The sequence below is a fragment of the Hippichthys cyanospilos genome, chromosome 19 (assembly GCF_059441005.1).
Source record: "Hippichthys cyanospilos isolate Australia breed blue-spotted pipefish chromosome 19, RoL_Hcya_1.0, whole genome shotgun sequence".
NCBI lineage: Eukaryota > Metazoa > Chordata > Actinopteri > Syngnathiformes > Syngnathidae > Hippichthys > Hippichthys cyanospilos.
Window position 1 is genome coordinate 15,315,793 of NC_142387.1, and position 16,898 is coordinate 15,332,690.

The 16,898-nt window shown below is 41.3% G+C and overlaps 1 protein-coding gene across 4 annotated transcripts in view; it reads left to right on the top strand.

The window, feature by feature from the left end:
* Positions 1 to 16,898, top strand: part of LOC148408085 (RNA-binding Raly-like protein) — a 70,742-nt gene that overhangs the window by 52,769 nt on the left and 1,075 nt on the right. For 3 of the 4 annotated variants that reach the window (XM_088441893.1, XM_088441895.1, XM_088441896.1), the window contains 5 exons: positions 11,221 to 11,296; positions 11,526 to 11,573; positions 13,678 to 13,856; positions 15,883 to 15,999; positions 16,078 to 16,259. In XM_088441893.1, coding sequence (XP_088298019.1) covers positions 11,221 to 11,296; positions 11,526 to 11,573; positions 13,678 to 13,856; positions 15,883 to 15,999; positions 16,078 to 16,259 — 602 coding nt within the window. The remainder of the gene's footprint in view (positions 1 to 11,220; positions 11,297 to 11,525; positions 11,574 to 13,677; positions 13,857 to 15,882; positions 16,000 to 16,077; positions 16,260 to 16,898) is intronic. The other variant, XM_088441894.1, reaches the window with a different exon arrangement.

Genomic DNA, 16,898 nt, shown 5'->3' on the forward strand with positions numbered 1-16,898 from the left:
GCTAACACGACTTGAGGGGCTTCAGATTACTTTTCAGCAGCAATTTTTAATAGATACATTAAAACTGTACACTTTTTAGCTGACATCCTGACACGATTGCAGTTGCTACTGATCATTTTTGAACAAACAAAGTCAAATGTGTCACCGTGTCTCGTAAAAAAATAAAATAAAAAAAACTGTTAAAATCACAGCTAAAATTCAAATTGATAATCAAAAACGTATTAAAAAACGATAATTTATCACTAAGTGTTCATAATTATTTTTCGTCATACAAAAAATTTGTTTTTATTTGAATATTAAATACTCCATAGAAGTAGCACAATAGGAGAAGTACTCTACGCTCTAATTACTTTCAATATTACTTTTGACATTTTGGTTCTCCATTTGACGAAATAAATGTTAAAATATCAAAATGCAAGCGATGCTGAGTGCAAACCAATGAAAATAATGAGCCTACTTAGAAACAAGCACGTTATTTACTTTCAAACAAATTTCGCCAGTCAAAATGTCATTTTCTGTCATTTCAAACCAAATTTAGTCCAATTTTGGGTCTCGATTGACAGCTAGTACTGTAAATATTAGGACTCGGGTGAGAAACTCAACTCCATTTCACACTGGTAAATAATATATTAGGGTGAGAAAAGCAGAGGCTTTGTCATGCAAAGGTGTGCGAAACATTACCCCCTAGTGGCAGGATGACAAAGTGCTTGATTTGACAGTGTTAATATCGCCGAAGATCGGCTCAATTCATCTTGGCAGCCGATACCGTGATCGCGTTGAAAATTCGAGTAACAAGTAACGCAAATACGCTAACAGTCGCCTGTTTAGGCTAAAATGTTCTTTTTCATGCTCAATTAGTAGAAAACTTTCAAAACAAGAACATTTACCCCGCACAATTTTATGCCACAAATTTAGCCCCGTAGGAATTGTGTCTCGTCCCATTCCTACTGAATAACTGTTATGAGGATCTTCTTGGCCCATGCACACATGGAAAATGAGCAGCATGTGACGGGCCAAGCTAGCCAGGACATCCGAGACCCCCCCCCCCCCCCCCCCCCCATTCCGAGACCCCCTCATCCCGCTGCCAGTATCTCTTTCCGTCTCTCGGCAAGTGCGCTAGTGGGTCGCGAGGCGCAAAGTGAGATGGATGACGGCGGAGCATGTTGGCAGCGTACAAGCGCGGCTAATTCTCTGATTAGAAAGCGGCCGGAGAAACGGCGAGGCGTGAACGGGGCCCGGCGCCCGCGCATATGCCGCCGTCTGTCACCGTGAGAAACCACCGCTTGGGTGCATGGAGTTTTTCCTTTCCGCGCCTCACCGCTTATGACAGTCCAAGCGGCGTCATCGTTCCACCTCGCGGGGAATTTTTAATAGACTGCGCCGAGCGCGAGACTTTTACATAGCGCGTGACCTTATTATTCTACGTCACTGGCTAATATTACACTTATCGTTACATGTCATATAACAGTCCGAACATGTGAGTGGAGCCCAACCCATGCCGATTCTGAGTTTTGCCAGAGTATGATTTTGATAGCCCGTTGATCGACAGATGAATTGAAACAATATGTCATGGAAATAATTATTAATTATTCTCCACTTATTGTGTATTACAGATTTTTTGGTCACATAACTGTTCTACATGTAAATGACAAAAGTGATTTGCAGTTGAAGTTCATATATATATATATATATATAATTGCATATGATAAATAGCTTTTTGGCTATAACAGTCTGACGTAAATGTGGCCTGATCCAATCGATGTATTTCCGATAACCAATTACCGTAATTTCCGCACTATAAAGCGCACCGGATTATAAGGCGCGCCCTCAATCACAATGTAGTAATACTCAATAACAATAACTCGAATAACAACTCGAAACTCTCAATAGCATAATAACTCAATGTCAATATGAGCAACCTTGTTCAACTGTAAACACACAAAAGAAACAGGTAAAGCTTACTTTATCAATTCATTCCCAATCTACGAATCCCAATCTCAATATTGATCTATATATAAGACGCACCTGATTATAAGGCGCACCGTTAGCTTTTAAAAAAAATAAGGCTTTTAGGTGTGCCTCTGTTCATAAAAAAATTGTAATAAAAATGGATGCTCCTTATAGTCTGAAAAAAGACGGTAATTGGCATTAATAACTTATCAAAATACTTGTTTGTTGCTAATTTTTTATTGGTGCGGTTTATAAAAATATGTTTTGATAAAAATCACACAGTCATCTTTTTTTTAATTGTTGTGCGTTGTAAACCAGTGCAGCTTATATTCCGAAAATGACGGTAATCAACATGAATGGATTTATAAAATACTCATTTGTTGCAACCGTCATGCCCATAAAAGGGAAGCAGGTTCCCGTATTGGAATATTTCGCGGCCCGCAGAGATGACGGCAAGAAGCGAAGGTGTCGAGCTCGGCCGTGACGGCGACGCGACCTTTTGGCGACGCCGACCCCCGGGGACGGCAAAGGTGCCCTTTAACACTTGATCATAATTGATCCAGTCACCACGGGAATGAAGACATGACTTCTCCCATTCCCCCCCCCCCGAGGCAAAATAAATGGCGGCGTGACGGAATGCTTTGTGGCGGCCGTTACCTCTGGCGCCCAAGGAACACACACTCCAGAGTACAAGTACACACGTGCGTCTAGTACGTACTTGTAGTTGCTTATGGCGCTTGAGCGGAAACTGCTTGTATTTTTTTTTTAATTGTTAGATTTCATCCATTTTTATTGCTGGTTTATATCCATTGTAATTTCGTTTTTTATTATTTTTTTTTTAGTTTATTTTATTAGTTTTACCATTAGGTATAGTTTTTTTTTTTGGATATAGTATGTGTCGAGTGAGAGTTTTTTAAGATTTTATTTTTTAAAGTTTCGATTCTAAGATTCGTCAGAATGTAATTCTGATTTTTCGGTTGATTACTTGAAAAAAAATCGATGTAATGAAGAAATTAGTTGATTTTCAGTAGCTGTCTTGCCTTTCCGAGGGCCTTAGATCACCACAAACGTGTCAATTTGCCTTTTTTTTTTTTTTTTTTTTTTTTACTGCGGACCAAATGTTTTACTCTTGGGCCTGATTTCACAGACAAACAACTGACAGTGACTGAAGCCACACCGTCTTTCCTCACTACAAAATCTAATATCTAATGTAATACCAACAGCTGCCACAGGCGGCGCCAAAAAACAAAGATCATGCCAAACGAAGCACAAATGAATGAAGAAATGAATATGGTGAACTAAATCAGTTCCAAAATATCATTATTTCGAGTGCGACCTATGCCGCCCGGTACCAGTTTATCCGGGGACCGATACCGGACCTCGGGGCGGCGGTTGGAGATTGTCTGACGTGTTGATTTGATTTTTTTAGTGGTTTTGCTGTAAAGTGGCTAATTTTCCACTTTTGAGCACTAGCGAAGGTGACTGCCCCGGCTGAGCGAGCAGCCAATGCGCTGTTCTAATCAAATCAATGCGCCGGCAAACTAGGTCAAGTGTGAGTTCCCCAAAGGCCAAGGCGCCGGCGTTCCCGGCCCGCGTCAGAAAAAAGGCCACCCGGGGCCCCGTGACGCCGACCTTTACTGGACGGGCCGGTCGGGGGCCGAGCGCCGTAATTGGCCGCCGAGTGGCGGCGCGACCCGGGGCCGGCTCGCGGGCTCTTTTTAATGCGCTGCTCGTTAGCCGCTTGCTCTTCACTTAAAAGTTGCGTCACGCCCGTTCCAGATTTGGAAACCAAAACATATAAAAAACACTTAAACAAACGAGAGCTTTGGTTTCAAGCTAGAAAATGTTTGTTGTTTTTCTTTGCCTAGTCGATTGCAGGGATGCATTTCCAGGTTGTTGTTGTTTTTTTAAGACTCGAGACGTTCAATCCTAGATACTTAAGTATCAATTTAGTACGTAAGTATCTGGAAATGAATGTCCTTAATGTACTTAAGTATCGATTTAATGCTGAAGTATCTGGGATTTAATGTCCAGACTCTTAAAAAATGTGAAAATACGTCCCTGGCATTGAATGGGTTAATATCGCACATGCGTCGGCATGGACCGATATCAGATTCTGATGCTATCACTATATTATAGTGTATAATAAATAACTCATTCATTTGAGTTAATTCATTGTCAGGGACGTATTTTCATGTTTTCTTTTTTGTTTGTTTGTTTTTAAGAGTCCATATATTTAATCCCAGATACTTAAGCATCGATTTAATACTTAAGTATCTGGAAATTAATGTCCTTATTGCACTTAAGTATCGATTTAATATTTAACTCTTAAAAAATCGTGAACATACTTCCCTGGCATTGAATGAGTTGATCGGTTATTAAAATGTTAGCTGCAGCACTATAGTAGTTTTCAGTTTGTCTTGAAAAGCACTGACATCATCTGTCTTTTTCAAAAAAGCGAATTCAGTCGACTCGATCCTGTTTATTGGGATTGCGATTCCACTCGAGAGTATGATGCAATGAGGCGAGGGAGAAGGCTGTATGTGTTCGTATTCGGACGGACGCTTGATACAAGCTTGAAATAATTTCGAGTTTGAGCGATGGAGCGCTTGTTCGAGCAATAATCCGCGTCCATCAAACCTTCATCGGGACTGAAATGACGTCTGGAGACGGTGTCACATCTCATATCATCAAGCAGACATGTTTGGGTGGGTGTCAACGTAATGCCACACGGTCTCATTTTGCGATCACTTGCTGCCATCTAACGGACGCTGGGTGGCATTGCAAGGCTCCGTACATTTCTTTAGGTACGCGTCCGATGAGGATTTAATGTTAGTGCAGACATGTTTGTAATAAGCATGATTAGAACAGGAAATTTGCATATTTTTATCACTCAGTCTACCGCCATTTATTTGTCTTTTGTTTTTGTTTTTTTGTTTGTATTTTTTAATCCAAGTACTTCCTAACCAGCATGTCGCGTTTTTAGTCGTAAACACATTTTTAAACAGTGTTGTTCCATCCGTGTCTGATTGGTTCAGCTTACGAAGTGCATTTTTAGTTTTGCTTCATCTCTGGGGATTTTATTATTCAGCACTTACAGAAGATAGAATTTGTAACATGATCTTTTGAATTTCTGACTCATTTACTGCAAAATTGCTTTGCTAATCATAATATGCATCCGTATCCGCAATTTAGTAACAAGTTGTGTCATGTTCCAATCCATTTGCTCTTGATTTGAAAATAAAACATGTAATGCTTCCGTCACTCATTAAGATAAATTTGCTGTCTTATGTACTATCACATTAGCTCAATTACACAAAGCATCAATACTAAACAAAATGTCAATATAACCGCATGTACATCATCTCAAATACACGATCGATATTTATCTAATAGCACGACAGAAATATCAATTGAACATCTCTTACTCTGCGGGGATAATGTTTATTAAATGTGTTAGTTTCACTACTTCAATTTGTCTTGCTTTGATGAAAAAAAAACACAGGATGGAAAAATTGTTATTGTTGACGCAAAAGAAATAATGTCATCACATATAGCGGAGCAGCTGTGACAATGACGGAGCGAGCAGCAATTAAAGGAGTTGTTAGGTGTGCCTGATGTTAGCTTGAGGGGGTTGTTTGCTTCCTTTTAGTCTTCTGACAGCAGTTAATTTATAGACCTGTCACTCCCTCGGGCTGCTCTGTGCATTAAAAAAAAAGTCGCAGGCTTTTTTCTTTCATGGCTTTTTCCAAGCAAGTCTGTATGTAGTACCACGTTCTGCCACGAACATGCCAGGGCAGCACTGAGTTTCTTAACGGTTATCCCTCGGCTAAAATACTGGAAGAATGATGTACAAAACTTTACACTCTATTCAGGAAATTTGGGGGTATTTGTTTTTTTTAATTATTCTTTTGGATTGAGGAAATTTTGAGGTATTTTTTTTTAATTATTCTTTTGGATAACGTGCTCTTTGTGTGTGTTTTGCTGCTCCACACGTGTTGATAAGCATTCGTTGGAAGCTTTCAAATGCTAATCAATGCAAAAAAAACAAAACAAAACAAAAAACTTGTTTTGCAATAGCTCTCCACCTCTGTTTGAATTTCACCTCCACGGGCCTGTGATTTCATAATTTGTGGCTCCATTAACATCCCGCAGACGTTATTATCATCTGAATAGCAATCATACTTGCTGGGGGGGGGGGGGGGGGGGCTGTTTTTGTTACTCCACTATGGACAGCAGATGGCGCTGTTATACTTTAAATGCTGTCCAGCCAAAAATAAAGCACAGTACTGTATGCAAGTAGATGCGCAGCATATTGTAAACGTTTTAAATAAAACACTACCATTGTTTTTCAACAGGAAAAAAATGACATTTATTGAAATAGCAATAGTAGTCATTTAGGTTTACGTATCACATTGTTTTTTGAATAAGGATCTTTCTAGTGGCCAAATGTAACAAGTTTTTGTCTTCCTTTTTGGTTCAAATTATTTATGCTGGTTTCTAGATGGTTTTCAAAAATGATGAGCTGGTTCATAAAACATATAAGTCACCGTGTTTTGCAGCCCCACACAACAGAAACGTTGAAACGATTTGAGGATGCTTTCGTGTCCTTGTCACCCTAGCAACACATATTCCAAAAAAGATGCCATAGGAACCTTCTTCTTTTTCACTGAGCACTTTTTTCCCCCGAAGAGATAATCGTTACGTTTAGATGAAAGATTAAGATCTTAGAATTAAACAGGAATGGCAGCAAAGCCCCCCCCCCCCCCCCCCTTTTTTTTTAACAGTCTACTGACAGACGTTTTTAAATAATACCACCCTCAGAGTTATAAAAAAAACATATCGTTTATTCATTTATTCGTTTTCAAGTGTTTGGCTCCAGGCAGTTCTGGTGCTAAATGAATTAAGCACTAAAGTAATCACTTACATAAGTAACTAAAGTAATTAAGTAATTTAGTACTTAATTTTACTACCATCCATTTTTAAATCATCCTTCAGGTTAACGCTTGGGAAAAAAATGGTAAAATATATAAAAAAGTACAGTACCTCGGATTCAATGCCAGGACGCTTAAGAGAAAGTAAAAAGTATGTCTGGGATTGAAAAACACTTTAGAAGAATATTTTTTGCAAATCAACAAGGGGAACATAATTACACTGGTGTGATTATGCTAAAATAGTGTGTTAGCATAATGCTAACGAGTTCTTAAATTCAGCGAATATTAAATACAATCTTAAGTCTTTGTGGGTTCATTTTTTTGGATTTAACCATTTTCACGCATAAAATAACTAAGTAAAACTCGCTCTTTTTAAGATCTTAAAATCGTTTTTTTTTTGGGAGGGGGGGTGCTTCAAACCACCAGTTCCTTCTGTGGTGTAGTTTTCTGTTTGTTTGTTTGAAACATTTCACACAAATGTCTTAAGGTGATATAATCTAAATTTAATGTGTGTTACGAAATAAATCAGCGTTTGCACTCTTAACTCGCATAAACTGAGCCAAGGGCACCCCCCTCGTCGTCTCCCTTTTTGGTACGCTCCAAAAAGAAGCGGCGCCACTTCTCCTTGTGAGCTCAGCCAAACAATTCCATTCAATTTGCCTCCAGTCAAGAAGTCTTCCTCTCTCTCTTCTCTCTCCGTCCTTCGAACCCGGCCGTCATTCTCTTCGCCCCCCCCCAAAATATATTTAAAAACTCAATATCTGGACCGCTTGAAAATGACCATGTACAAAGGCAAGCGTCGCAACCATCGCTGTGAGTTTTCTTTTTCTTTTTTTTTTTTAAATGGCGTTTACAGCTAACGAGTGCATGCTAATGTTTTGCTGTCAATCACCTGAGATGTGTGTGACGTCATCCTTCATGACCATATTGTCCAATAGTAGCTAATTAACTGTCATATATATATATATATATATATATATATATATATATATATATATATATATATATATATATATATATATATATATATATATATAAAAGAAAATAAAAAAGAACCTTTGTCATGAAAATGTCATGGCAACTCGTTTTTTTAAAACTTGTAATGTGAAAATGAGATTATTTAAATTTCTCGACTTTGCTGATGCAAACGTTCCTTTGTGTCCACTGTTGTGTCCATTGTGTCCATTTTTGTCTCAGCAGGACAGCAAAGTGAATTGCATCCAACCTGAACTCATGAGACGTCACGAGAAAGGCCAGGATGTCCTCTACTGAGGACAATGGGGCTTAGTTTAATTGCTCGAATCAGTCAGACGATATACAGTAAAAAAGTCGAATGTCCTCTACTGTGGACACAAAATGTTTTTATGTTTTCTCCATGCTCTTGACGCACTCTTTCGGGATTAAATTTTGTCTCGTTCTGGGTGAAAACGTCTCATAGTAGTGGCGCGGTTCCTCTCGCAAACATTCGGAATATTATTAGCATAAGCAGACAAATATTTGTCTCTACGTTCCGCTTTTCAAAGTTGATCGGCGCTGGGTCTCGGCCGCTCTCAAAAGCGCCGCCGCTTCTTATCTGCGCCGAAGGGGCCGCGGATTAGGAGATGATCCCTCCCAGGATGAAAACGGCGAAAAAAAAAGTTTGCCGACGTGCCGCTTTGATTGCTACGGGATGCGCGCCAGTTGTGAAAATGAGTTCAAATATTAAAATGGGGAGAGAAGATTAACGGAATTCAGTTCTATGTGACAAAAAATTGATTAAGTCGAATCGTTATTCAGAACTAAAATAGGTGAAAATCTCATTAGAAAGTCTGTTTAGAACAAAAACTTTTTAAATATATTGTACTTGGTATGCGAAATACCACTTTTTGTCTCGGACCAATATCAGTACAAGAACTCAATACTTAAGTAGCTACCGATATCAAGTGGCGATACCGCTGGTATTTTTGATATGAAACAAAGATTTACTTTAAAGTTTACTTGAGCTTTCATGTAATAATTGTTGAACATGTTCAACTTTGATGTTGTCACCATCTGGTTGATTTCGGACGTTGATTTCGTAAATGAATTTCATGTACCCGTGCGGCTGAGTGGAATGCCAGCAAAAGGCTTTGAATAAATACAGTCGAGAAGCTGCAGCATATTGCGACATATCGGGGGGGGGGGGGGGGGGGGGGGGGGTCGCGGGTTCTCGAAGCACTCGAGTGAAAATCGGCATCCAAAAAAATTGAAGCACAAGGGAGGGGGGCTCCCGCAAGCAGGAATCCAAACACATCTCTTTTCTGGCTTGAAGGGGGGCCCAACAGCCGCTGGCGTAACAGCTGTGAGGGCTGTGGGGTCAGTCCAAGGTCAGAGAGGGTTGGGCGGACCCCCCCACCCCCCAAAAAAAAGAAAAAGTCGTTTGTATTCAGCCGATGTCCAGAGACGATAACCGACGATCCATGCGATGGAATAATAATGACGCGAGTCCATTTGTGGCTTCCCATCAAGTCCAAAGGATTTTGGACTGGCTAACGGAGATTTTGCCATGACAACCGCATGCCTTCAATCTTCTGACTATCAGGCAAGCACCAGATTGCAGTTCTTAGCCTGGAGAAGAGGCAGAGAAGGTCCCCTACAAATTGTCAATCTGAGAATTTACCCCTCTATATTTTGTCATATACGTCCAATCCCAAGACACACCCTCTTTTGTGTCCACTTTAAGGACAGTGGTTCTTCGCCAGTATCTTTTGACTCATTAGAGTGACTCTACTAAGTCCCAGTGTCCTCACTAGAGGACATTTGAAAGCAAACTTTTTTGGAATGATCTAAAATTAAACGTCACGGAAAATTTCAATTTATGGGCAAAATAATTGATTGTATGCAGGGTTACTCCATGTCTGTTGCAGTTGTATAATTACTGTCACATCGATTCACCTATAGCATTTCACATCATAATTTTGCATTAAGCTTATGATTTGCTCGGCGCTACGAGCAAAAGCTTTATAATCAGGATAGTTGTTGAAAGTTTGCTACTGCCCCCTTGTAAATTAACAAAAAAAAAACGACTTTACCGGCACACACCTACCAGTAGATGGCAGCAATGCAGCAGTTTAGCCCAGTTTGCCCAGTTACTTTTAATATTTTACATTCATGTGTATAAGTATGTGATATTTATGTGTTCAACGCGTGGATAGCCATCAGCTGTCCAGCTAATGCTAACGGATATCTTAGCAACTAGAACCAACTTTGTGGTCAGACGAGCGCCAGTGACATCATCAACAAGCGCCTGGCCAAATAGTCTACTGTTTTCTGCATATAATTGGCGCGTAATCCGATCATCAAAGTTGAAGTATGAGTTAGTTTTCCCTTCGTTGGGTCCGCCGCGTTGATTGGGAGCAAACGGCGCCCCGCTGGAGTGCCTCCCGGGAGCCGCAAAGTAGCAGGACCTTGCCGCGACCTTTGCCGAGAAACAATTCCGCCTCGGTCGACCCGTGTGGCCGCGCAACTTTTCCTCAAGCGCTTTCCCGCCGGAAAGGCTTCGAAGGGCGTCAGATGTTTTCTCTTTTAACGGCGGCTGGCTTTGAGGCCCGACGGAATCGGCGAGCGGCGCTCCGTCATTAGCATTGTTTTGCTTACAAAGTCACTTTCTTCCCGCACTTCCGTGTCAGGAGTATTTATTTTTCACAAGTGAATTATTCATAGGCCGTATTTTTGCAAGAATGTTTGTAGTGCTTCCTCATGTCTTGATGATTCCAATATGGTGGAATTGATTACTAATTAGGAGTTTGCTACACTTTGATTTTCTCTTTATTTGCTTCCTTGACACTTGTGCAGTATTGTTACATTTTTTGGGATAAGGATGGTACACTCTCTGTGGCGTGATGACTAGTAGGTCGTGCCGTGTCGGACTTTGACATTTTGTCGCCCTCCGGGTGAAATTTCAGCCCCCTGGTGTCTTCTTTCATTGCTTTAATGTTCTTCCGCATCATTCCTCACAGAGTTTTAGCCAAGAGATGCTACGCTCCTGCGAGTGTGATAACTCAGTGGTCGTGCCATGTGGGAATTGGACATGCCCTCACCATCTGGGTGAAATTTCAGCTCCCCAGTCTCTTTTTTAGTGCTTTCATTTTCTTCCACATCGTTCCCAAGATATCTTAGCCGAAAAGAAGCGGAATTTGACATGTCACCATCCGGGTGAAATTTCAGCTCCCCATTGTCTTACTCTTTGATGCGAAAAAGGCTTTGATATCGAGGTACAAAATGCGCGCAGGGTGAGGATGATATGACATAATGAATGGGATCAATAGACTCATTCAATGTGATTAATGATGTCATTTGTGCTTGCGTGTGTTTTCAGATATAAACATGGCCGGCGAGCCCAAACCGTACAGGCCCAAAAGCGTTTCCAAGAGGCCCCTCTCGGCTGTCTACAGGTAGCGTCCCCGCCGTTAACCTTTGAGCAGTATTGTGTCCATTTTTGGGACAAATTCTTCCAATTCATTTGTGAAGTATTTTAGCTAAGGGATGGCACACTCCTGCTAGTGTGATAACTAATTGGTCGTGCCATGTTGAACTTGGATATGGTGAAATTTCAGCTCCCTTGTGCACCCTTGACTTCATTTTTTCCCGTGTGATTGATTTTTGATCGTCTTTTTCTCGCAGCGGGTATGAGTTTGACTACGAGTACTACAGAGATGACTTCTACACCAGGTATGTGTTACATCAGCCGGTTCTTTTGTCAAGATGTGTACTCGTAACTCAGAAAAGCGCGTCTTTGGCACATGGAAAAGAATTCTTCTAAAGAGAGGCTTCAAGTCAAACTCCTTCATGCAAAGGGAACAATTAAAAAAAAAAAAAACACTGTCTTAGATGTGACTATTAATTTGACACAAACAGTGGAGCAACACATGTAGACAGCTAATTTGATTTTTTTTCATTCAATCTCAAAGGCATTTTTATGTTCTTTTTGAGTAATCCAAACATTCAATCCCAGTTACTTATATATACTTTTTTTCCTGTTTTTATTCCAAAGCACGGTCTAAAAATGGTTTGTTATATTATGCGTCCATTTTTTTTAAGCAATTCCCTTGTGCCTTCATAAAAAGCTTTTAAGGTTCACCAATGAAAATACACAAAGAATAAAAAATGACAGCTCAAAGACTAACCGCTCAGGTTCACAATTATTGCTCAACTTTGAATTGCGCAACTTTTTGGCCGATCTGTACATGTGGCACATTTTTGTATTTGATGAATCAGTTGAATCTTCAACAGAATAATAGTTCAAAAATATTTGATAGTGACAGCCCTGCATGTAACATTCAATTTTATATAATCCATATAAAACATTGATATGGATTGTCATTAAAAACTTTAAAAAAAATGTCATTATTATTTTTTAATCACTTAAAGATGCGAAGCAAACAAAAATGATGCTACAATGTATTATTTATTCTACAATTTTTTTGACACTATTGAAAAATGTGAAGAATAGTTGTGGCTTGTTTGTAAACCTCATTGAAATGAATCAAAAAGATGGTGGATTTTCATTAAAAAAAAACGTTTTATCAAAGTTCCAACGTTTATTACTTTTTTTTGTCTTTAATATGTTAATTGTGATTTAGTATTGTATCTTTTTTTCCATAATTTTTTTTTCATACATTCCTGAAAATGCTCCAGTTAGTAGCCACTAGGGCGGCGCTAAAGAGAAGCAGCTTGTTGGCATGGACCGAAGTAAGATTTACACACAAATGGGTTGGCTGTTGCTGAAGCGAGGCAGAGGGAGCGTTGGGGATCCCGCCCCTTCCCGTGCTTCTTTTTCCCCCCGAAATGTCAAAGCTGTCGCGAGCGTCGCTCCGGGGGGAAGACCGCGCCTCCTTTTGACATTTACTTTCCTTCTCGAGCGCACGCACTTTTTTTTTTTGAGGCAATTGTTGCTCCGCCATATAAAAATAAGCTCCACATCATCATTCTCTCGGAATAGAAATCCAAGCAAAATATTTCAGAATATTGTCACATTCACTCCCAAAAACGTGATGCAAACTATGCAAAACGTGCATAGTGTATATATACATATGTAAAAATGTATGTACGTATGTGTATATTTGTACATATATGTGTGCATGTATGTATATGTACACGACTTGCAAAATGTGCATAGTGTATATATATACATATGTAAAAATGTATGTATGTATGTGTATACAGTGATCCCTCCTACTTTGCGGTCTCAGTACTTGGCGTTTTTTTCCAGGAAAAATAAAAAAGGTTTCAAAATAAAAAATCTTTTAAAAAAAGTGCAAAAATTGAAAAACGCACAAAAGTACATTATACAGTACTGTATTAATCAAGTAACGAAGTAATATTAGTTAGTAACTATGTTAAATTCTTCAAGCGTTAGAGTTCGTGACATTTTTATGCTTTTAATTTGTCGGGTCGCGTTGCATTTCCGTTTCCTGTTTTACGTTCTCCGTGCGTCATTCCGTGAATGACGACGTCAGCTCATATTTATAGTTTATTATCATTTCTGTTGATAACGCACGCTACTGCCTATGTTTAGTAAGCCATGAGTGTTTATTCTCTTTATGTCTGTTTGTGTAGAGGTTGCACTTTATAATTAGTACTTGTTAGTTGTTGTTAACCCGCTAATGTCGGCTAAAAACACAGTAAATTCATTGATTAAGTGTTTATATGTTAGTTGACTGACTTTAAGATTGTTGTTGATTTATTGTTCAACAAATACTACATGATACACCATACATGAGCCAAAATATGATAAAAATATGATAATGATAATTTGAAGACGCCTTTTTTTTAGGCTTTTCGACTACCGAGTGGCGCCGCCCCCCCGGGCCGTGATCCCCCTGAAGCGCTCCAGGGTGCTGGCGGCTTCGTCCCGCCGCATCAAGAGCTCCTTCCCCGTCAAGACGTCCTCGTCCTCCTCGTCCTCGTCCTCCAGGCCTCCCACCTCGTCGTCCTCCTGCTCCGCCGTCAAACGTACGTACGCCGCGCGCGCCTGCTCGCTTTCTTGCCGCTTTGATGGCGCTAATGGAATTTTTGAAAAGCTGAATGCAGATTTGCAAAGAATTCGGGGGGGCATTTTTTAAGCCTTACATACTGCTCAGTCAATATCGCTCCAATATTTTACACCGTTGGATTTGGATTTTGAATTAAAACACCTATCACTAGTGTATGCTTTTGGAAAATAATCATATTAAAAAAAAAAAGAATCACGAACGTGCGTGCTAGTAATTACGCCACACTTTTTATAAAATAAATAATAAATCATATATAAATGACACCATAGATAATAAAAGTCTTTTAGACGATTGTTCCTCCTAATACGGTGGCTTGTTAAAACCAAAAACTGCTTTCAAAGTTAAATACAACTGAACTGCTCCGAGGAAATTTCATGTAGCGGTTTCATTCATTCATTCATTTTCATAACTACCACTAACAGCCCAGGCTAAAGCTAGCCAAAAACGTCACTTTTAAAACCCTAACCCCCACCCCGTCGGTCCAGTCAGAAGTTGCCCGTGGAGCGAGAGAGCCCAATAACATGGAAACAAGAAAGCTTATTAAATTCATCATTTCACTTACGGCGCATCGCATAAATCATCCCGCTGCACTCTAACAAGTCTGCCAGCCGTTTTTCACCGTTTCCTACCTGTGTGGGCAAGATTTTTTTTTTTCTCGCAATAAACTCTGGTGAGGGATTAAAAAGTCCTCGCCGGAGAGCGCGCACTATGTTTTATTCATGGCGCGCACATCGGCGAGGCCAAAAAAAAAAGGAAGTTTGGATTCGGAGCGCATCTCCTCGGCCCGGGAAACTCTTTTGGCTTTGTTGACGGAGCGCCCGAGCGTCTTTTCCGCAGCGCTGACGCAATCTGACGGATGTCAAAGAGCATCGGGGCTTTGGGGCTCATCTGCCCGAGCGCCACAAAAACACCATCTTATTCGTTTATAGTCCAGAAATGTGCCCCCCCCCCCCCCCCCCCCCCCTCGAAAAAAAAAAGAACTTAAGTGAGGTGTCATGAAAAAGAAGTAAGCAAAGCAGTAAACAGACGCAGCGGGGAGGCCCAAATCTCTCCTCGTTTGTCACGCGGGAAGTGAACAGGAGAAATTGTGGCGTGATATGAATGCTTTCATGAAGCGAATGTCTCCGGATAGACGCATAAAAATGCAGCGGGAGGCAAGAGCAAAACATTTTCAAAACCGCTAGCTAACGAAGCTTGCTAACTACCTAACTAGCGAGCTGCCTTCTAGCTAGCTTGCTACCTACCGACATAATCAATCTAGCTAACCTAACGTCCTAATCAACCTTGCTAGCTAGGTACCTAACTAAATAATCAATCTAGCTAGCTACCTACCTACTTATCTAGCTACCGACCCGCATAATCAACCTTGCTAGCAAGGTACCTAACTGGTCGCTACATAATCAATCTACCTAGCTTCCTTCCTAGCTAAGTACCTAGCTAGCTAGCTAGCTACCTCCCTACCTAAATACCTAGCTAGATATCTACCCACATACCTACCTACATAATCAAGCTTGCTAGTTAGGTATTTAACTACATAAGTACTCTAGCTAGCTAGCCAACAACCTACCAAGCGAGCTACCTTTTTATCTACATAATCAATCCAGCTATCTAACTAATCAATCTAGCTACTTAATCAGTCAAGCTAGCTAGCTGCCTATCTACAAAATCAACCTTGCAAGCTAGGTACGTAACTACATAAGTACCCTAGCTATCTAACTATCTATCTCCCTACATAATCAATCTAGCTAGCTAACTCCCTATGTAATCAATTTAGCCACCTAATCAGTCACGCTAGCTGGCTACCTAGCTAAATAATCAACCTAGCCAGCTTCCCAACTGACATGATCAATCGAGTTGGCTAACCAGCCGTTTGATTCCCGAAACAAAGACGACCGGCCGCATTTCATCTATTGCCGGCGGGCGGCTTGACGGGCAGCCTAGCTAGTAGCCCTTACGTGAAGCTCCGTGATTGTGGCGCTCCTCAGCAGTGAAGACGGAGCAGCTGCAGACCATCAAGAAGGAGCTGACTCAGATCAAGAGCAAGATCGACTCCCTGCTGGGACGCCTGGACAAGATCGAGATGCAGCAGCGGGGCGAGTCCGGTGAGGCGCCGCCCCCGCGCTAAAAGCCCTTAGCTTTCGCGTCGGCGCCATTCTACTCCTTTTCATCCGCGCCCGCAGAGTCTCAGCGGAAGTACGGGGACGACTGCGACTCTCCGCGCGACGAGTCGGCGTCGGAGGCCGCCGATAACTCCGGCGAGGAGGGCGAAGACGGCGCGCCGATGGGCGCCGAGGCCGCGGAGATGAGCGACGGCGGCGAGGGCGACTACGAAGACGACGACGACGACGCCCCGCGTCATCCGGTACCCGAAAAAAATGAAACGGGGAGGCCTTTGTCTCGTCTGGCGAAGGCTTGCGCATTTATTCGCGCGGGCGCATCTGAGAGCCGGGGCGCTCGCGCTCGCTCCCCGAAGGCGCCGCCGCCGCATCAAACGGGGAGGCGGCCATTGAAGCGCGGGGTCAAAGGAGTCGGCGGGGGTCGGCCGCCGTTGCCAGCAAAAGTCGGCGGAAGCGCGCCGGGCCAGGCTCGGGCTTCTCGCTCACTGTTTGCAACGGAAAAAAGCTCCCACGGATTCTCAATTTCAATTTTGGCGCAAGTCAGGCTCTAAAAATGGCCGCTGCTGGAGTTAGCCATTATTTTTAGTACTTGGCGCATTCGATCCCAAAGACGTCTTTCTACGTTATGTGAGAATGAATGCTGACCTTCAATCCCAGGTACTGACTTTGACGGTGTCTTTACTGTACTTAACTACAGAAGTAATTAGTTACTTGGGGCACTAAAATATTCAAATAATACTTGTGCTGCTAAAGTGCTGGAATCATTGATTACTTCATGTAATTTAGTGCCAAAGTCATCCATTATTTGAGTTTGTTAAGTATTAAAGAATGACTTTCATGTAATTTAATACTAATATCATCAAATAATTTAGTTCCTAATTACT